A 22122-nucleotide genomic window follows, 5' to 3' on the forward strand; every position below is an offset into this window, starting at 1 on the left:
CCTGATGGGTACTTGCGACTGTGGAAATTGAATAGTTCAATTTGACTTATGGATTTGTTGGTTATATCTTAAGAGTACTTGTTATGTGATGGGTAGTTAATCTACCATGGTTTTTCTTTTGTATTAACCAAAAAATATTGTTTTACTTGTAGTTTAGGGCTTACTTAACTTTCGCTTCTACGACATTCAAAGGCCAGCACTGAAAATGTATTTATGTATGTATTCCAGGGTATCACATAAGGTCGACTCAATATTCAGTCGGAAGGAGACGGACCATTTCTCTGTCCCTCTCTTTTTTGGGGGTGTGTGGGTTCGTTTTAAATTTGCCTGCGTGTGTGTGTGTGTGTGTGTGTGCCAAAAGCAGACCCACACTCACATAACGAAATGTGGAAAGACCACAAAAGCTCTCTCACACACACATGCACACACAGATAGACCGACACGTATGTTTTACCCTTTCATCGCACACCCCCTCCCCGCGCCTTCGACCCCCCCACTTTACTCGCGCCGCATTTGTATAAAATGTAAATTAAGTTAATGGTAATAAAGTGTCTATTATGTAAGCAAAACTCACTCAGACACGCACACACATGTTTGCTTTCCCTGGCTCTGTCACTGTCTCTCTCGCTCTAGCTCTCTTTCTTGCCATCTCTGTCTCATATCTGTATCTTACTATATCTGTGTCCATCTCTTTCTAACTGCGTTGGCATAAGCGAAATGAAAATATTTTAAGTGATTTTCAATTAGGGCCATTGCAACCAAAGCGTGGGCGATAGCAAAATAGTTATTGATAGTTAATTATGCACTTATCGATAAATGATAACAATTAGGCCGGGCATCGATGCAAATAAAGGGCGCAATAAAGGGGGCGTGTGTGTAAATAGGGCGTTTAAAGAGCACACAATTAACGTTTCATTTAACCAATTGAATAACTGAGCGCCTTTGATTGACGTGGCAACTTGAGCATCTGTGCGCCACTGGAAGAGTTATGGAAAAGCTGTGGAAATGCGTCGGAAAATGAGGGCTCTCTCTCTAGGCCGCAATCTTTAATTAATCAGACACCAGACACGTTTTAATGGCAGCTCAAAGATCAACTGGCAAGGATTCTTAGAAAGCCCTGCGGATGGCTAAAACAAGGAATTATGGCCACATTAAGCATGTAAAGCCGTGTAATCCCAGGAAATAAAAATGACACTTAAAGCATCCGCCAAAGCAGAGCGAAGAATTAAATACACTTTAAGAGCTGAAAGTGATGAGCCCAATTATAATGAATTACATTGCAACTTGTTTGGTAATACGAGTATCATTGTGCTGAATAGATGATGTAAATGCTGTATTTAATTGTTCATTTTTTCCAGAAGCAACAACAGCTCCTCCTTGAGGTTAAACTTGAAGATGTATTAAAGGTGATTAGAGTGTGTGGCAAAGCGTGTGTGTGCCAGCCAAGAAAGTAGTTGGCATAACCAAGGATCTAATCGACATTTGGGCGAACCTTGACAGGCGAATGGCCAAAAGCGCCAGCATGATTTCAGCCCAACTGACAGCCTGACAAATTGACAAACTGACTAATGGTCGGTGGGTGGGGTGGTTGACGATAATGGGAGAGAGGGAAGGGGGCAGGGAGAAGCATAACTTTTAAGCACCCCACAAAAACACGGCCATTACATGTGGCAAGGCCCGAAGCCATCAATAAAAGCACAGCACAACTGCCAGATGCCCAACTGGCCCGCTTTAGGCCACATTAAAAAGCGTTGGTCGACATAAACTGGCCAAAAATCGCACAATTAACCGTGCCCAGAGAGCCGCGCTTGGCCATTAAACGGCCATTAAGAGAAGTTTCTGTGGGAGTGAATCCCGTCCAGCTAGAAGAGGGTGGCGGTAGCAGGTGTATATACAGATGTATAATGTAAAGGGGGGTGGAAGGGAAAGGGGAGAAAGTAGGAGCAGGGGGAGCAGAAGGAGTCAGTGTCCTGGAGATGTAGATATGTATAAGGGTGATGACTGCTTCCCGACAGATAAGCCGCCTCGGGTCTAAGCCCTCGAAATAAATTGGGAAATTTAGTAGGGGTTATAGGACTAAGGCGAAATGCTTATAATTTCGCCTGTTAAGCTTTCAACTCCTACACGCCTCTCCTCCTCCACGCCCCAACATTAAATGTGGCCTTGATCTTGATGCCAATTTGATGTTTGGCATTGGTGTGGCGGCAAGCGAGGAAAATGGCACAAAATGCAGCTGCAGCCGAGCCCTTGACCCAGATGCGTGAGGGTTGAAACAAGGACATCAAGGATCCGAAGCGCAAGAGCGAAAACGATGCGAGTGCCATGTTGTTCAGCATTTTCGCTTTTTTCACTTTGACGATTTTTCCCACTTTCACCGACGATAATTACGTAAATCTTTGTAAGCTTATTAACACGTATCGTGTCCCCTGCCGTAACCCTGGCATAAACACGCCCCTTTGGCAGGATTGCGAACGGCTGGATGGCAGGATTGCAGGCAGAAACCCAAGGAGCGCAAACAATCCGCTGCAAAGGAATCGCAGCATGAAGTGCTGTGCAACATTTTGCTGCCACTTGTTGGGCGCCAAGAGTCAAACAGAGTTGCTGGATGCCAACGCTATGCTTCTCAAGTGACTTGCCAAGTCGCCAGGACCAGGACTAGACTAGACTCCAGGACAACAGGACACCAGGATGGCAGGATGCCATGATACCAGAATGCCGGGACACAAACATAATTGGAAAAGCCGCCCACCTACGTGTACAAATATTGATGGATAGTTGCACACCAGCATCACCTACTGGAGGGCAAAACTCTCGTTCAAGCCGTCAACTTTCAGCGCCGATAAGTAGGCAATGGATTGTGCCAAGTGGAAGGCAAGGAAGCGTCGAGGTGATGGACCAACTTGTTTAGCTTCCACCCTGCCATCTCCACACCATTTCCTCACCATCTCCACACCATCTCCACACCATCTCCACGCCATCTCCACACCACCTCCAACATCCAAACTGCCTCACACATCACGCATACGTCCCGTATGCCAGGTGAACCGAAAATAGCGCAAACAAATCGATACTTCTATCGCAGAAAACCTGAGCGAAGGCTTCTTCGTGAGGATAGGCCAAAACAATTATTAAAAAACAATAAAGGATGTTACTCAAAATTAAACTACCAAATAATTGTGCTATACCCGTTACTCGTTTGAATAAATAAAATAGCATAAACGGATGCGAAAATATAATATATTGTTAAAAATTGTGCAACTTTGTGTCTGCAGAAAAGGTTTTCTTTAAATGTTACCTTTCCCAACAAAGTTTCTATCACCAAAAGTTAATCTATATGAAACCAAAACTATTTTGAGCAACCCTTAATAAACGATTTATGTATGATCTCGTTTGAAAAAAGTGCTCCCAGTGCAGGTTCGTTTAAAATTGCGATAGTATACCTGAATGATTTTTACTACCAATCTATTCTATGTGATTGCCTTTAAATTTGTTGTGGTCTAGTAGTGGCCATAAAATTTGAAATAATGTGCATGTTATAAAGAAATTTATACACCCATTTGGCCGAGATTAGGTGCTTGATTCTTTAAGCGCACAAAAACTCCACCTCAGATCGACTGGCTGAATGGCTGACTGGCTGACTGGCAAACTTTCCTTTTCGTTACCGTTCAACTTTCTCGCAATTTTCCATGCCGTTGCCCAGAGCTCTCGGCCGCGTCCTTCGACCTCCTTCACTCCTCTCCAGCTTATTGATATTGCAATTTAGCCAACATAAATTTGACAGACCAAACAAGCGGTAAAAGGGCGGGGTGCGGGGGTGTGGTGCAGAGGCAAAGGCAAGCGGCTTGTTTAAGTGCCACTTGTGTGTGCGGTTGTGTGTGTTCTGTGTGTGTGTGTGTGTGTGTGTGTGGAGCGGCTTTTAACAAAAGGGAGACGGCCAACGGGTCGGCTACGTAATGCGCTGCTGGCCACCGCAGAAGCCAAAAACTGGGCTCGTCTTTGTGCTGCTCCTGCGGCTGTTTATCTTGCGTGTGTTTTGTTGATTTTACCGATTTCTCTCGCTTTTCCACCGCCCCCCTCCCCCTTTTGTTAATTTTTATTTTTTTTCAAGTTGACGGGCATGGAAAATTGTATTTCATTTTATTTCGTTTTTTGGTTTTCGCTCTTCGCTCTTTGGCGGCAGCGAACTTGAACTGAAACTGGAAAAAAAAAGGAGAATAAAAGTTAATTTTCGCTTGTCGCTCTAAGCCAATTAGTGCGGTCCCCCCACACCCCCTGGAAAATATCCCCAACGAACCAGCAAATAAGGCCAAAAGCAGTCGAAAAAAAAAAAAAGAGGGAAAACAGCAACAACAAACTAATTGAGTAAACAAAGTTCGGCTAAAGTTGCCAGCATTTTTTGTACGCTGCTTCTTTGCTGATTTCCAGATACAGTGAGAGTCTGCTGCCTCTTCCTTTCCATCGAATGGGCTATTTTTAAACTTGTTTTATTGATCCCTTAAAATAATTGCAAGGGCAGACAACAACAGCCCAAAGAAATCTGCTCATAGAATTTTAGTTTAGTTTCCTGCCGGGGGATGAGCTTGGGATGAGCGTTCCATCATCGTCGCTGCCCACGGCATCATCATCATCATCATCATCATTGTGATTCTGGTTCTGGTTCTGGGCCGCAGCATCGAAGTCGGTTAGCCCGAAAAGCATTTGCAACCACCTCGGTCTCAGTCTCAGTTCCAGCATCAACCTCAAGCATCCCTACCATCCCAGCATAGCATTCTCATCCTCATCATCACCATCATCATCATCATCATTGTCATCATTTAGATTATCATCATCGGGAATCAACGAGACGCGGGCGCCTCTTGAGTTGATTTAGTTTTCGGGCGGCTCTTTCGAGGGGCGGTAAACTTTTCAAAAATATTTGCCTTTACCATTTGCTTTGGGCCTCCCCCCAATCCCCCCCCCCCCCCTCTTCTGTATCGCGTTCTCCTGCTGCCAGGACTACCGAACTTTGCTTATAAATTTCGATGATTGCACGAGAGCGAGGCAAAATGGAGAAGAACTGCCAAAGACATGCCCCCCTAAAAAACCCAATTCCCTTAAAAAAAAAAAAAAAAAAAACGAAAATAATAAAAGGGGTAAGAGAATTTGAATTTGAAATGGTGACTTGAACTTGAATGGATGCCTGGGCCAGTGGGACTGACAGTCTGATTGAGAATAGAGGTATTCAGTACTTTGTGCAGGCCCCCGAATTCCATTTATAAGGCCAATTCAACAAATGCGGCCAAGGAAGCGAATTGAATAATGTGTAATTTGCCAGGAAAACTTTAAGTGATTGCCTTAGTAGTTTAACACAAGCTGTATGCTTGTTGGTATGATCTTTCTACTTTAATACCTATATTTAATAATTGAATAATGCAACTCCAGGGTCATTAGCTCTCACTTCACAATCTTAGTTTAATTTGCCACTTTGCAATAGTTAGATCCTGAAAATCTTCAGATAAGCATGCCTCCACATTTGCAATCAACTTGCCTAACTTAAATACACATATTTCCCAATAGTGAGATAGAAAGTGAGTGGAATATAGTGAGCAAGCTTAATGGATTCTGGTTCATGCCAAACTTCTCTATTACATTTAAGGGCAATTTCTCAAAAGATTTGTTTTAAAACTCACTTGCCATAAAGCGAATCCTGGCTGATACCATCAAATTTAGGATGCCTCGGCGTGTCCTTGGTCGTCCTTTTCGCCATGCCATTGTCCCGCACTATACCGTGTATCTTGTATCTTTTTCTGCGCGTTATATGCAAACTTTTCAGATAACAGAAGTGTAAGAGGTTCATTCCAAGGGGTTAGAGCGGCGGGGGGCGGGGAGGGGCGGGGCGGGGTCGTGCGAAATGTGAAATGCGAAGTGTGTGGGGGGGGGGGGGGGGAGTGTACCCCGGGAAACGTGGAATGTTACTTAAGTAGGAACGCCACTGAAGTCGCATCGTGATAATGGAGAAGCCTGCCTCTTTTACACCACCCCCACCACCACCCCTCCATGAACCTCCGATTCGATATGCCGACCCGCCTTTCTCCGGGAAAACCCCTCTGGAAAACTCACCCCTTGGGCCGCAATTTCCGTCTTCACTTGTGTTACACTTGCGTTCTTTTCTCTTACAGTTTTTTTAAGCTTGCAGCTGACTGCTTTTGCTGTTACTTCTTTCAATCTTTACCATCTTTACCACCCCCCCTCTCTCGACCCATCCCCTCCTCTGCTTCTTCTTCCTGCCCTCTTTATATTGCTTACACACTCAGTTACAGTTAAGTTGAGTTTGGTTGAGCTTGTGTATCTGTTACGCGAGTTTCTATTTCTCATTGCCTGTGTATCTGTTTCTGCGACTGTATGGGTAACTAGGTGTACGAGTGTGCATGTGCGCGGGTGTGTGTGAGCGGAGGCAGCGACATTGCCAAAGTTATTTCATAAATTGTTGCCACAGCAGCAAACACGAGAACACACCGAAAGAGACAGTGTGTTTAGCGAGGGTCTACTCATTTTCCATTTTCCCCCTCATTTCTTTTTTTTTTTTTTGTGATATGACTGGAGGGTGAAAAACACAAAAAGGTGTGTGTGTGTGTGGGTGCGTGTGTGGCGGTGGGCAGGGTGAGGCAAGCGGCGTCAGTTGCCTTGTTAAAAAGGCAGAACGAGACATTTTGGCATGCCCATTGTTGATTGAGCGGGGAGGAAGCCAAAGAGAAAGTCGCGGGGGCAGAGAGAATGTACGAACTGTAAGGAACACGCAAAAGGCGCAACAGGCCGCTGTCGTCCAAGGAAGCTGGCAAGCAAAAGAAAAAGAAAAAAAACCAAACCAAACGAAACGATACGATACGAAACGGAACGAAAGAAAGGAAAAAAATCTCCACACAAAAGAGACAGACCAGAAAAAGGGCCACAGGGCGGATGAGTGATGCGGATGGTAGATGGTATTTCGATGTGCAGCTGCGTGTGTGTGCGAGTGTGCCTGTGTGAGTATCTCTCTCATCGTCGCCATCGCAGCTTGTTGCTTTGCCAACTTTTCTGCGTCTGCTTCCACCTCCACCTCCTTCACCACCACTTTTGCGTTATCCCACCAATTTTCTTTTTTTTTTTTGCGAAACTTTTTTCGACTTTGCTTCACTTTCGTATGACAGTTGGAGCGAAGCGTTAGTTGATACACTGCTCGCAATGGTACGAGAAAAGCAGAAAAAATGCAAATAAAAAAAGGGAAAAATGTGGGGAAAAAAAATAAAAGACCCGGAAAGACAAAGGAATTTTTGATGGATTGCCCAAATGGAGAATGACAGAGACTGGCACATGTGGAATGTAATTGCCAGAGTATCGGATTAACGTTGTGTGTGTAAGCGCCAGTATGTATTAGTGTGTGTGTGTGTGTGTGTCAAGGTCACTGGCAACGAGTGTGTCCTTCTGTAACCTCAAGCGGCAAACTATCAAATGCTGCAGTTTCTCATTTAGCAACTCAACTCCCCCGCTTTTCCGCTTTCCACTTTTCCGCTTTCCACTTTTCACTTTCCGCACTTCCGCTTTCGGTCCTCGCTCAACTGTCCAATAACTGTCAGATTCGGGCTCAAATTAAACGGAAGGCGGTCGAGTTACGAGCTACGAGTTACGAGAGCTACGTGGAGTGTTTGGGCAATTATCATACATACATATGTATGTACATCAGTGGGCCATAAATGCCGAATAACCTGCTGCATTTTGAAAGGCGCCCAGCCTCGGGAAACTAATTTGACATGCAGTTTGTAAAATGCATTAAATATTCAACTGCAGTCCTTGTGCAAAGTTCATAACAAACATGCCGATTTCGAGGGCTAATTGTGCAACACTTCAACATTCAAAAGGCACAGTGTGTGGAAATTGTTGAGCACTTTTTTTTACAAATAATTTCCATGATAGATAGGTAACCGGTTACGTTGTCATGGCACACTATTTTCTTGACACTAAAAAACGCATTTTACCAAGCACAAAACAATGAAACATTGACAAAAGCCATTAAATCGTTTTTTGAAATGTTTACTTTAGTTTAATTGCCGCCTAAAAGTAATTGTTAATTGACTTTCCACTTCAGAGTACGCTGCTGCATACTTTTGGACACTTTGGTGAATACATTCAAATCTCTTCTATTTAGAGGGTATCAGGCACTCGAGCATTAAAGTTGCGACGCTACTCCACCGCTTAATCGCATTAGGCAGCCGCAACTGGCCGTAAACTGTTTTTAAACGTGTGCATTGGACCATTAGTGCGTAATTGGAAGGCGACAAATATCAGTACCTTACAGTAGCTGCAGTTTTCCCACATTTTCCGAAGCAGCTCTTCCACTTCGCCCTTGCCACCTGGTAATTTCATACTTTTTTTCTGCAAGTGCACGGCGACGGCGTCTTGTTGTCTGCGAGGAAAAGAAAAAGGAACAAAAAGGAAGGCGGAGCCGAGTGCGCAACAAGTCGGAATGGAATGGAAATGTGTGGAACTGGGCGGAGATGGCAATTTGTGGGTGGGTCTGGGAAATGGTGGGTCTGAGTCTGGGTGGGGGGTAAAGGGGGAGCAATGGCTGGGGAAAACGGCATGGGCTGCGATGAAGGAGGTTGGATGGTTGCCAACTGTGTGCTAATGTCCATGCGTGTGTAGACTTCACTTAACGCGATTTCTTTTAATGCGGCACCACCTCGTCCATTGGCATCGTGGGTTGTCGCAGAAAATATTGTACGTAAATGATTTATTTAATAAAAACGTCTCGCTAAACTGTGCGATTTTGCTAAGCGTATGCGTAACAATGAACAGATTAACGCTTAAATATTACTAATAATTTTGCTTGGTAACTTAGTAGCTACGGAAATATATGAACATTGCAATTATTTAAGTACAAAAATGTCAGCTACGATAATTTGTGCTAGTCCACACGGCGTATGAGCAATGTAATGTACATGTAAAGATATTAACTTAAAAAGAATACAAAGTAATATGGTTTCATTGAACCACAAGCACATAACAATTTGACCCGCTCGATAGACACGAAAATCCATTTGCTATAATATTTTGCGTCTGTTTGAGGCACTTTCCCGGCACTCCCCCCATCCAACCGCACCCCTGCCCCCTGGTCTATCGTATGTTTCAACATTTATGTGCAATTTTTATGCGCCACCTGCCAAGCCCTTTAAGTCCACAACCATCTACCGCCCGTAATCCCCCTGCCCTTGCGCCTTGCCCCTTGCCCCTCGCCTGCACACAAATAATTGCAACATATTAATAATGTCTGCGAGCACGCCCCCCTCCCCCCTTCCACCCCTCTGCAGCAGCAGCTCCCTTTATGGCTTTGATGCGAGAGCAGTTAATAGCCCAAACACAAAGCCAAAGGAAGTTGCCAGTGGATTCGGAGAGGGATTGGGATCGGGGTTTGGGAGTGGGATTGGGATTGGCAGCGAGGTTCACGCAGGAAATTGCATGAAATTTAACAAATTTTTCTTGACTTCGCGGCAAGACAAAGATATCCCCCTTCAAGCCACGCCGCTGGCAACTTTAATATAAGCTTATTGGCTTTTGGTGGATGTCGCCAAAAAATACAAAAAAAAAAAAAAAAGAACTGGAAAAAAAACACAGGAACAAGCGGGAGACGACAACTCGTGGCAACAAATTTTGACGAGCTCAGCAATCTGTACACGCATGAGGCAGATGCTCCAGAGTGTCGAGCAGAGCGGTGGCGCCCCCAAGGGGGGTAGGGTGTGGGTGGAGGGGTGGTGCGTTGGCCGGAACTGAAAACACGTAGCTGGGCCATTGTCGACCGTCACGTTATACGTTACGTAATGAGATTTTGCGGCAGCTTTGTGCATTGCGTCAAACGCATCGTGTTTCACTTTCGGGCCAATGTCCCTGCCCATGACCATGTCCATGCTCCATGTTCCATGTCCCATATCCCATGTCCCATGTCCTGGCACCTGCTTTCCCGTAACATTCCCTGCCTCCATCTGTTCGTTCTGCTGGCCGTCGAAGGTGTTCAAAGGTCCTGTCAATATTCCCGATTATGGACCGACTTACGTGGGCATCTCCATGCACCGCCTTTGCATGGCAATCGATGGTGCTGAATGACAATGCCAAATGGTGCGAAACGTGCTCCAGCAGTTGCTAATGGGCGCTGCGATTAGTCCGTTTCGCGGGAAAATATTACTAAGTAAAAGTTATAGAAATGTGTGGAGAACACATTGTAGTCACCCTAATTAAACACCCTTTACATTCTATAATAAATTCATTCAACTGTCCCTTTGTTTTGCAACCTTGCCCATCCTGAATCGTATTTATCACATGATATTGACATAACAATATCATTTGTCGTGTCACAGCTCGGCTCTGAATGTTTTGTGTTGTTAAAGCAACTCATTTGCAAACGCGATGAGCGTTATTTTTCATCATCACGCCGCACATCCGTATGACATGACAATTACCGAACCAAATCCAATCCACAATTAGGGTCGCCTCTTCAACTGGGAGGCAAGACCTTACGCAATGGCAATGGGAAAGTTCCATTTCCATTTGGCCAGCAACATAAATGCCGGGAAATTTACTTAACGCTAATGCGCTCAGCGGCCCAAAGTTAAAGCCTAATTACGTTAAAGCCAAAAGACGTCAGCTAACGAAACTAAGGAGCTCAGTGGCAGACAGTGGCGGACAACCAAGGCGGCGACAGAATCTCCTGGCCATCTCCTTCAGCCAGACACCTTGTCCAACTGCGCAGACCACCGACAGACATTCACACCCAGTCACGGAGAAGGAAGTGGTGATGGTGGTAATCGTGGTGCTGTCACCAGGACTGGGCACTGAGGTTGCCAAGCTCTGGCAGTCCATAAATATCTATCTGTCGGCAAATCTTGGTCCAACTACAACTTGGCTAGCACGACGCATCTGTTTATGCAGTGCCATGCCTTGGCTTGATACCCTGGAAATGGTAAGTTTAAGTCAGAGAGAGCTGAGGAGATTTGCAGCCACTTGAGGGCATTCTCAAGCAGGTAAACCTTTTTGTGGATCTCTAAATGGATAGACATATTGAAACCTGCATCTTTCGTAGCTCAATTCACTTTCTTTCGAAATACTTTAGCATACTTTTCGACAGCTTTATGGATAATTGAAAATTGTCCTACTTTGAGATCCCTTTGGAGGTAGTTTCATGTCTCCGGAGACTGTTGTGTCATCCTTCACTAATTCCATTTGCCTAATACATTCCCTAGTTTAGTTAACCGAAACATATATATTTTATGGGCATTTTGCGCCCTCAAGGGTATTGGAGGCATTGTTTCCCAGCCATTCGAATCGTTATCCTTCGTTCTCAGTTCGGTTGCTGTTTCGCCAGTTGTTGCTTGGCATTGTTTGCATTAGTTGCTTTCGGTGGAGCTGTTGTTGTTGGTGGTGCTGTTAGTGCTGTTGTTGTTGGTGGTGCTGTTAGTGGTGTTGTTGTTGGTGGTGCTGTTAGTGCTGTTGTTGTTGGTGGTGGTGCTATGCTGCTGCTGTGCTTGCTGCTGCCGCCTTGGCATTGTTCTTGGATTGGCATTGCCATTGTCATCTGGGCAGCGTCCTTGTTGGTCCAGCACGTTAATTGTTTCACGTTTGGATTGGCCTCAACTCGGGATTGGATTGGACGAGATGGGACGAGATGGCCCGAGATGGGTTGCCATGGTACGCCGTGGGATTGCAGAGGCGAGAAGACGACTAGGAACTCTATTAGTTTTAATTAAACAACTGAGCGTCTTGGCCAACTAATTATAGTGAATACCAGGAACGGCGAGCGAAAGGGATGCCCAGTCCACTTTTAATCATTGTAATTAATGTGCGCTTGTTAATAACAATTAAGTGCGTTTTTTTTTTTTACCGCCCCTTAACGTCTTTTTCAAGCCAATTCCTTGGCTATTTACGTATATAGCCCCCCTTTTTTTTTATGCCAAAGTCTTGGGACTTGAGCCCCGGCTTGGCTTTGGTTTTGGCTTTGCCTTTGGCTTTGTCTAGAAGAGCATTGCCTGGCAACACAATTAAGCATTTAATCAATACAATTAAAGCCTTGGGTTCAAGCGAACATCATTAAATGAAAGAAGCTGAATGGAGCGAAGGCAAACGGTCATATAAAAATAAACATAAAACAAAACAACAATTCGAGCGGCCCCAAAGAAAACAGAAAAGCAACAGCCCCAAAGACTGCCGGCATAAAAAAAAAAAGAAAGACACAAAACTCCGAGGGAAAACGTTGGAGATTCGACCCCAGGACACCCTAGTTGAGCTGCCAAGTTTAAACTGAATTGACCGCAAGAACCAAAACTTTGCAAAACTTTGCAAATCCGCACGTTTTTAAGTAATGCATTAGATTTCCAACTATCTTGATGCCTCACGAAACTCATGCGCTCAGAAAACTGTTAATAAGTATGCCCTACTTTTGGTTGCAATTGATGGTGTATTTAATATCTTAAAGCATACTTTTAGACACCTTCACAGAAGCGGATAACTGAGATATGGGACTTTAAACCATTCCACTGGACTGTGTTTTTTGTGCCAGCTTTTTCGAGTGTGTATTTTTAGCCCCCAATTTCTGGCAGCTCCCCAAAAAAAAAAACAGCTCGTAATCTTCACAGTGCACTTTCCTGGATTTCAGTGGTGAATTGACGTTGCTGAGATCGATGAGTGGGTGTACGAGTGCATCGGTGTTTTGTGGATTATAGTGCCAAGCGACCCTGAGAACGCGACCGAGAAGGAGGAGCACGTGGTGGTGGAGCAGGAAGAGCAGGAGGAGCAGGAGCTGGAGGTGGAGGTGGAGGGCAGGACGAAAGCTGGATTAAAACTTTTTCTATGAACCAAATTTAAGCCGCACACAAGAATGCCCGAACGATGGATGGAGGAGGATGCGTGTATTCCGAGTTGGAGTCCGAGTCCCAGCTCCACCAGCACTGCCGCTTTATCCTTTTCCAACTAAATCCCCAATGCGCGATGCTTTTTATGACTTGTTGGCAAGGCAGGGGGGAAAGCGTGTGAGGCTGGTGAAAATCGGATAGGAAAAGCGGCAGAAAAAACAGTGCAAGTTTTTACGCAAATAAACGCACGTATTTCACAAGTTTGCGCCACTTTCGTTTTTATTTCGACATTTTGTCGTTTTTGTATTTGTCTTTGTCCTTTGTCCTTTTACCTTTTTTTTTATTTTTGTGTACCTTTTTTACGATTTTTTTTTCATTTGGAGCGGGAGAAGAAAAATGCCGAAAATTCGCTGCTAATGGAAAATAGTAATTACAATAATTTGCCCGCTCGTTTGCCTTTTCTTTGGCCCGCGGTCGGCCTCCTTTTTTTTCTTTTCCATTTTTTTTTTCTCTTGTCTCGGCTTTTCCTCTTTTGCATTATTCATTTGATAGCTGCAGGTGGCAACGGCCAACGGTAAAAATAATAACCAGCATTAAGCCGTCAAGTGGGTGGGCTCCATGCCACCCAACCACCCATCCAGCCTCAGAGGCAGTCACCACCACCCAGAATCCCGCCCAGATTCGCACCCAGAATCCCACCCAGAATCGGGCACAGAATCGCGCTATCTGTTGCTCGTGTGGGCGTGTGGAAATTAATAATAAATCAAAATTAAATGTTTGCTTACTTGACACTTTGGCTTCCTCCTCCGGGTTTTCGTGGGACGTGTCCGCTCTTATTTTATTACTTTCCGCTGAGTTTTACGTTTTATTTATTTATTTTCGCTCCGCTTTGCTTTGCGTTCGATTCGATTGCTGGCACCGGAAAAAAAAGATGAAAAAAATTGGTTTCAGTTGCAATTAATTTCGCCGAATCGGTAAATGGGAAAAGTCGGTTCGGGTGGGAGGGGGGATATGGATGCGTTTTCTCTATTCTTCAGTGACTGTCATACGCATTGTATTTATCTATTTATTGTTTGTACTTTCATTTCGAGAAGTGGAAACTATGCATTCTCAATTCTGGAAAAGTACACAATGTTGACAAGTTGCTAAGATGTTGGTTGGTATTATTGCAATTTTTTTATTGCCACATATTTTGGTAATTTAAGCATTACATTTTTGGGGCTTTCGGAGACGAAGCTAATAAATCCCCAAACGGGGACAATGCTGCAAGCCCACTCACACACTCACAGTGAGTGTGGCATTAAGATGGCCCAACTCGATTATCGCCCCATTGCCTAACAATGGCATTAATCAGGATCCGGTCGCTGGGGGCTTAAATTCTTTTCAATTAACAGCCCATGGATGCGATGCAGGCTGCCATCGGTTGTTAAAATTGACAAATTCCCTTACACACGGTCGCCGTCCCAATCGCCCAATCGAATTTATGATTTTCCAGCACTTTGTTCTCTCTCTTCGCTGCCACTTTCGAAACAAACAAAAAAAAAAATAAATAAATTCGAACATTCGTGGTAAGCGGGACTACATGACTTTAACGCGCTTTCGTCACCATCAAAAATGTAAAATCGGCAAACAACTTTTAACAGCATTTTATGCTCACTTTATTGGAGTTTCCAAACGAACCGTAAAAAAAAATGCAGAACACAACAAACAAATTACCCAAATGTCCTGCAGGGAGTTTTGGGTGTTCTGTGTGTGTATGGTGGTGGCGGGGTGTGGGGAGGGGTCCAGTCTGTTCACTTTCGATTTACCATTAAAGCTGGAAATTGGAAATTCACTCGATTCGAATTGATCGAAATGATCGGATTTGGTTATATGTATTTTCGACTGTCGTGTTTATAGCGACGGATTAGCGCCAGTTGATGATGGTCGGTGGTAGCTTCGCTCGAGCCGAGTTCAACTTGTTGTCGCGTTGCTGCCCAAAGAGCAGTGAATCCTGGCTCGCAGAGGCTGAGGATTCGCAGGACTCACAGGACTCGCAGTACTCGCAGTACTCGACTCGATTCGATCCGAGGATGTGTGCGGCCAGCAGCGACGACGATGAGCACGAGAATGGACGCGAGTTCGCCAACCGAGCGGCGGCAGCGACAGCACCCGACGGTAGCCGAAGGGGGCCGAGCATTCGAGTACCCGAGCGCCCGAGTCCGTGCCTTCAAGCTTCGGCGGCAGGCTGCAGGAGCGGCTGGTGGTGGAAGGGGAGGGCGGTGCAGCCTCATCATCGCTTGCTTGTGTGCGTGTTAAGTGTACGTGTGTATCTGCCAGCAGCGGCAGACGCAGCAGCAGCAACAGCGTCCGGCCACGGTGCACTGCAAAAAACCCGTGAATGTTTTGAAAAAAAGCAATCTAAATTATGTACCAAAAAGTAATGAAATTGCATGCATTGTAATAAGCGATTGCTTACAACCACATAAATAATAATTCTGGAAATTTTAATAATTAATTTTACCCCAAAATTCGAAGAACAAAAGAATGCATTCTTTCATTAATTATGAAATATGAGGAAATTATCAAGGAATGTAAGGAATACATATGTATGTATGTATGTGGAAAAGGTTTTATCACATTAACAATATGAGATAATTAAAAAATAAAACTCTATAATTACTTATCGAAAAAATCGGAATATTAAAAAAGTCTTTGACAACCCCATGACAAAAGCACAATTAGCTATCTTTTGTGTGAATGTGGAACGTGATTACCATAACTTAGCATCCCAATTAAACGGACAGTAAAAATCAGTCAGACATTAATCTAATAAACTCTACTTTAAATGGTTCATTCAATTACACACGATTTTCTCCCCGTGCAGCAGCAACAACAAGTGGAGTTCTTTTTATTTCGGCACTCGGCTCGTCCGCTGCATTCGTCTTTCCGCTCACTCGTTCGCGCCCTCTCCCGCTCCCTCTTGCTCTAACACGCACACACACACACACACGAACGCAAGTACACAGACGCGCACGCACTGACACGCACGCACGCACACAGACACACAATCGGAGTCAGTTTGGCGTGTATGTATGCGTTTCGTTGCGACCGTTATTGGTTTCGGTGTCGTTTTCGTCTGCTTGTTCGTTTTCGCTTTCGCTTGCGCCTTTTGTCTTGCTGTTGCTTTTGCCGTCGCTTTTACAGTTATTTTTGCTGTTGTCTTTGCTGGCCGTACACCTCTCTTCGTTTTGCTAAGCTCCCACTGGGTGGCGCCACCAATTAAATGCACAAATTAAACAAACACAAAATGAATCCGACAAGCTGAAAAAATACACACTAAACGTTCGAAAGTTGTGCACAGCACTTTAATAAAGTTTGGCACACGTAACGCCCAGCAAAAAAACATGCACACGCACACACACACACGCACACAAACAAAAAATAAAAAACGATGGGTGGGTGTTTAGGTTTCAGATTTTCATTAAGCAGATTTTGGCCTTTTCCGCTGTGGGTCAACAAAGTTTTTCCGTTTTTGTTCTTCTCTAGTTTTTAATAAGCCAAAAAGCGGGGGCGCAACTGAACTGAACTGAAGGTGAGCTGCCAAAAAGTTCTATCCCGAATTCAATTACTCAGCGGTAGAGCCTCGACCTTTCCACAGATTAAAAGTCCAAATTTCGGGTTACGAAAACAGATCCTTAACAAATTCTAGAAGTGTGCTCTGTAAATTCAGAAAATATTTGTCTTAGCTTAATAAACCACGTCCGAAGTGGCGCCACCTACGTACAATTTTATTTTATCTTTATACAAACATATGCAGTTGTTATAAAACCTTACTACCTTACTACTCACCATATAATATATATTATATTATGTTTATCGGATGGATATACCCAACTGCGCAAACGGGGTATGCATAAAGAAAATGCTCTCTTCAGCAGAGAGCGCTCTCATGATCTCCGAAAATAGACAAATATGTATGTAGATTAGACAGCTGAAGAAGAAACTCGCTCAGTAGTCAGCTGCTTTTAGAATGAATCTGTTGTTTCTCAGCCGGCGAATTTTCCTGGGCGATGACAGCCACAGCGGCCTAATCCATGGCGGCATCATCGTGGACACAGAGGGCATTATACGAAGGGGTAACCATAGTCTATACCCCGTTTAAAACATACATATAACAACTGGAACACCCCATAACTTAGTGCTACGCTCGGCGCAGGAGGTCAACACCTATTTGTACAACACCGAATCCGAATCGGTTTACGATTTTGGGGACCTGGTCCTGATGCCGGGCCTAATTGACCCCAATGTCCATATCAACGAGCCGGGTCGCCGGGATTGGGAGGGTTTTGCCAGTGCCACCAAGGCGGCCGCCGCTGGTGGCTTCACCACAATCATCGACCGACCCACCAACGCCCAACCACCCACCGTTAGTGTGGCCCATCTCAAGGCCAAGACATCGACGGCTCGTGGTAAGATCTACGTGGACGTGGGTTTCTGGGGCGGACTAGTGCCCGGTAACGTAGATCAGCTGGCTCCTCTGCTGAGTGCCGGTGTCATGGGTCTGCAGTGCACATTATGCGATCCCGCGGCGCCTGTCACTCAGGAATTTCCCGCCGTTAACGAAGCCCAGCTGGAGGAGGCTCTTACCCAGTTGGACCAGGATCAGGCGGAAGGTGAAGCTGTGATAGCGGTGAGTCAACAAGAACTACTATTCAGTGCATAAGGATTACATGTATTAAATGTGAAAATGTTTAGATTTCAACATAGTTTGTATCTTTTTAATAACAATTAACTTCCAAGTTCAATGTCACTTCATTATGTATCACCAATCATTTTGGATGCCAATAAGCCAGATTCTCTGATTGAGAGCCCAAAGATATGGCTTAATTGAATACCTGCAATTCCCATTCCGACAGGTGCACGCCGAGCTGCCGCTGCCCACCGAAATCCATCCCGACGAGGAGGCGCCCCGGGAGTATGGCACATTCCTGGTGACCCGGCCACCCCAAATGGAGATTTCCGCGACGCAGTTGCTCGGCCGACTGGCGTGTCGCCACCCGCGGCGCTGCATACACATCCTGAACTGCAGCAGCGGCGAATGTCTGCCGCTGGTGGAGGAGTGTCGCCGGCAGGGCGGCAATCTAACGGTGGACACCTGTCCGCATTACCTGGCCCTAGCGGCCGAGGAGGTGCCCGATTGCGGCACGGAGTTCAAGACCTGGCCACCGATTCGGGAGCGCCGCAATCAGGAGCAATTGTGGCAGGCTCTCAGGCTGGGCGGAGCCATCCGGATGATTGGCAGCGATCACTCGCCGGCGACGCCAGGCGCACGCGCCCTCACCTGCGGTAGGGGGCGTGGCAACTTCCTGAGGGCGTGGCCGGGCATCAACTCGTTGCAACTCAGCCTGCCGGTCGTCTGGACGGCGGCCAATCGGCGTGGTAAGCATTTGGCAGCATTCACATTAGCGCTAATTGAATGGTGAATGGCAAATATCAAGTATACGCCGCAGGTGCCGAAACTTTACTCAATTTCTGAGAATTTACTGCATTTAAAATGCAGCTTCTATTTGGTGTGAATACAATGCCTAATTTATTACCGTCATCATTCAAAAGTATTATTAATTATAACTTCGTTATTCACGAAATATGTTTTTGAATTCATTATCTGGACCTTTTCCAGTGCCAGAGTTTGCATCATTTTTGTGAAACTTGTCATTCTCATAAATAGTAAATTAACTCTGTGTCGAATGGAGAAACTAAAAATGCCAAAAATTCAGGTAAACATTTCATATAGTGGGATGCTCGAAACTTTGCAATTTCCGCCAGGCAACGTTTGTAATTAAATATATTTTAAATTGGCTTTGTCAACAAACAAACTAAATATTATTAGTTTAACTATATTCTAAATAAAACTCTGGATGCCACAAAGTTCCAACGCACTTAAAAGTTTTTGTGTGTTACATTTCATTCACTGCCATTTTAATAAAATAGTCAAAAACTAAATTGAAAGATACAGACTATCATTATCAAAACACAGTTTACTGTTTCAGATTCAATTAAAATATAACATTTAGAAAATAGTTTTAAAACAAGAGAGAACGCTATAGTCGAGTTCCCCGACTATCTGATACCTTACGCTACGAGTAACGGGTATAAAAATATATTTGTTACAGCCAAGAGTTTTACGCAGTTTTAAGGAATAAATACATGTACAATGAACTACACAATTTCGCGCTATATTCACTCAACTCATCTCTTTCCGCTTCCAGGCTCCAACTTGACCATCGCGGACATCCATCGTCTAATGTGCCAGGAGCCGGCGAACCTGTGCGGCTTGTCCGCCTCAAAGGGCCGCATTGCCGACGGCTACGATGCGGACTTCTGTGTGTGGAGTCCGGAGGAGGAGTTCACCGTGTGCCCGGAGCAGCTCTACACGGCCACCAAGGCCACCCCGTACGCGGGTCAAAGGTTGCGGGGCGTGGTGCATGCCACGGTGGTGCGGGGTCTGCATGTCTACCAGCAGTTCGAGGGCTTCGGCCAGCCCCTGGGCAAGGTGCTACTCCGGAGGAGCAGCCGAAAACTGGTGAAGTTCGTGAGCATGTGAGGGATGGGAATGGCAGGGATTTGTGGCGCAGTGGATGCGTGCTGGGCGTACGGAAGTGGACTGAGGTGAACTGTGCTGGACTGGGGGTAAACTTTGTTAATTAAAATCATTCAGAGATTGGGATGTGTTCGTTGATATGTATTCCGAGTCACCTGCCCTCCTGATACACTGCCCCAGGGGTATAGTTCTTTTCAGGCAAATGATTCAAATGTTAGCAATATTGATGTCTTTCTCTTTAACAAGGCAACGCACATTTAAAGAAATGGAAAAGTCTGACTTGAGGAGGTTTAGCATTAGATATACCAATAATTGTGTACTTAAAAACATAATTGATAAGTGACTGGCAAATGCCTTGAATTTTCAGCGGAAAAGCGTTTTCCTCTCGTTATAAGCCCCAACAATTTGCTCAATAAAGTTGATATTAATAATCAAATATCTCGTTTTTATGTCGCAAACAAGGGCTTATCAGATTAACAAGAAAAGGTATCAACATGTTGACAGTCTCTTGATATATCATCTTGCCTCTGTTTTCCCCTTTTTTTTTAAATATTTTTATTTTTATTTGTCTGGCTTTTTGATAGTATTTAGAGGAAGGAAAGGAGCGGCACACGAGGCCTTTTGTCGAATCAGCTCTGAAAGTTAACTTCCCCAACTTCCGCATCTTTGCCCACTTCGTTAATGTTTCCTTCTGCCGCTCCAAGGATCGGAAAAAGCGGAATGGATGCGGATGAGGACAAGTGGGAGTGGGAGTGGGAGGGCCAGGACGTGCAACAAGTTGTCGCGTGGCAACGCAGCGTAAACATGACACCAGTCGACCTCACGGAAACCCATCACCGAGCCATCTCACCATCCCACCATTGCATGGGTGCTTGCCCCGCGTTTTTCCATCGCTTTTCCGTCTCTTTTCCGTCGCTTTTCTAGGCATGTGGATGACAGCTTAAGTTTGCTTGCCGGGCGTCAACTCAATTTTTGCACTACACCCGCGTGTGTTTACATCCATTTGTGTGTGTTCGTGTGTGTGTTCGTGTGGGTGGGCGTGTTTATCTAAGCGGTTGGGCGGAGCGGGCAGCGAGTTTATGCCGTGATTTAGTTGAACTACAAAATCCAACTTTATCTGCTGGCCAGGAAGCCTAGAAGCTGCACCCGAAAGTGTAATTCAGTATGCTAAGTATGAAACCTGTTTCAAAAATAAGGCCAAAATTATGCAGCAAAGGTGGAATTTTAATTTGAACTTAAATTTTGCAAATATATAATCGCATACTTTTCGACAGCTTTATCACTTTACATTAAATTTATTCGATTGAATGCATAATTCTCTTAAATAATAAGTGTAAATATGTACATTAACCATTACTTGATTATTTACAATATTTAAACATTTCTTTGCTCTACATCTCTAAAGGTTAAAGCGAATGCTAGCTTGGGCGCCAAAAGCCTGTTTTAAAGCCCTTAAATACCCAAATGAAGGTGATTTTCGCAGTATTTGTAAAGGGCTATTTTCCGGTATTCTTTTCTTTTTTTTCAATCGATTCGAAACAAAGGAAAAGGGGCGAGAGCGGGACAGACTGAGGCTGGCGGACAAAGACAGAGCGATCACGTTCAGGGCAGTCAATCAGCGCGGACTTGGCAACCCACGCATAAACCGCTTTGTCTGAGCTTTCCCCTGGGAAATGGTAATGGAAGTGGCATGGAATGGCGAAAGGGATGGGGAAGGAAAGGGGCGGGGCAGGGAAAAGACAGCGGCGGAGGCTTGGCCCGTAAATACACCTTCGGCTTCTTGACGTTGTTGTGTCTGGTGACGTTTCGATTTTCCGCTTTTCTTTGTTTTTCTTTTTTTCCTTGCGATTCATACAGCGACTTGCGTGCCACACGCCCCGTCACCCGCCACCCGCTGCCTGATTGGTTTGCATTCCGCCTGTTGCCTGCGTCATTGATGCCCACGCTCTTAACCCCACGGCGGTGACGCTATTTTTAGCCCCCCAGGAATGGAAACTTTCGGCAAAACTAATTTGCGATTTATTCACAGTAAGCATGAAAAAAGTCGAGAGCGATTGTGCACTTTCGCAGCTGCTAAAATAATTACGCAAAATATTCCGTGCATATTTAGTTGTCTAACAAAACTTCACTCAATTGAATGATGAAACATGAACAGCAAATAGTGTAGCGCACATATGTACATATATTTAAATGCAATTTGCTCAACAAGAGTCCAATTATGAAACTATGTTGATGTATTAAATTTGATTAATTTTATAATGCAATTATAGGTTTACCATTTCAGTCGTAGAAACATTCTGTAGCCTATAATTAATTCAATGAATGTATAAAGGCACTCCTTCCTTTCATTACGATTTAAAATGTCCCGCTGAGCCGTCGAGGGTTAATATTGCTGGCCAATATCCCGCAAAAGGAGTTAAGGTGCTTTTTATTTCTTTGCGGTTCGGTTGGCGGTTTGCTTAACGCGCCTACGAGCAACTTCCATTCCCATTAAATAAATGCCAAAAGCAGATCACAGTTTCAAATCACATTAAGCGCTGCGCTGTGCGGCGACGGGTGAGCGGTGCTTTTGAGTGGATTTCGCCTGTCAGTGGCAGGCAACGTGGCGTATACTCGATGTGGCCTGGTGCCACGTAACGCATACGCCATGTGAGCCACACGCGACAACGAAAACTTTCGCCCCCTCAA

General features: G+C 44.9%; 2 protein-coding genes across 2 annotated transcripts in view; one reads left to right on the forward strand and one right to left on the reverse strand.

Moving 5' to 3' along the window:
* The window catches only part of LOC6525774 (pneumococcal serine-rich repeat protein), a 32607-nt gene extending 17655 nt beyond the window's left edge, over window positions 1-14952 (reverse strand). Inside the window, exons 1-2 of the mRNA XM_002101559.4 lie at window positions 14660-14952; window positions 13637-13763 (exon numbers count right to left, since the gene is read on the reverse strand). The gene's annotated coding sequence lies outside the window, so the exon portion shown is untranslated. The remainder of the gene's footprint in view (window positions 1-13636; window positions 13764-14659) is intronic.
* Window positions 14953-16648: 1696 nt separating this feature from the next.
* LOC6525777 (allantoinase) lies at window positions 16649-19870 on the forward strand. The gene is made up of 4 exons (XM_002101562.3): window positions 16649-16969; window positions 17033-17523; window positions 17750-18272; window positions 19103-19870. The coding sequence occupies exons 1-4, from the start codon at window positions 16864-16866 to the stop codon at window positions 19435-19437; spliced, it is 1455 nt and encodes a 484-aa protein (XP_002101598.1). The 5' UTR covers window positions 16649-16863; the 3' UTR covers window positions 19438-19870.
* Window positions 19871-22122: the final 2252 nt, after the last annotated feature.

Source organism: Drosophila yakuba, chromosome X, assembly GCF_016746365.2.
Source record: "Drosophila yakuba strain Tai18E2 chromosome X, Prin_Dyak_Tai18E2_2.1, whole genome shotgun sequence".
NCBI classification, from domain to species: domain Eukaryota; kingdom Metazoa; phylum Arthropoda; class Insecta; order Diptera; family Drosophilidae; genus Drosophila; species Drosophila yakuba.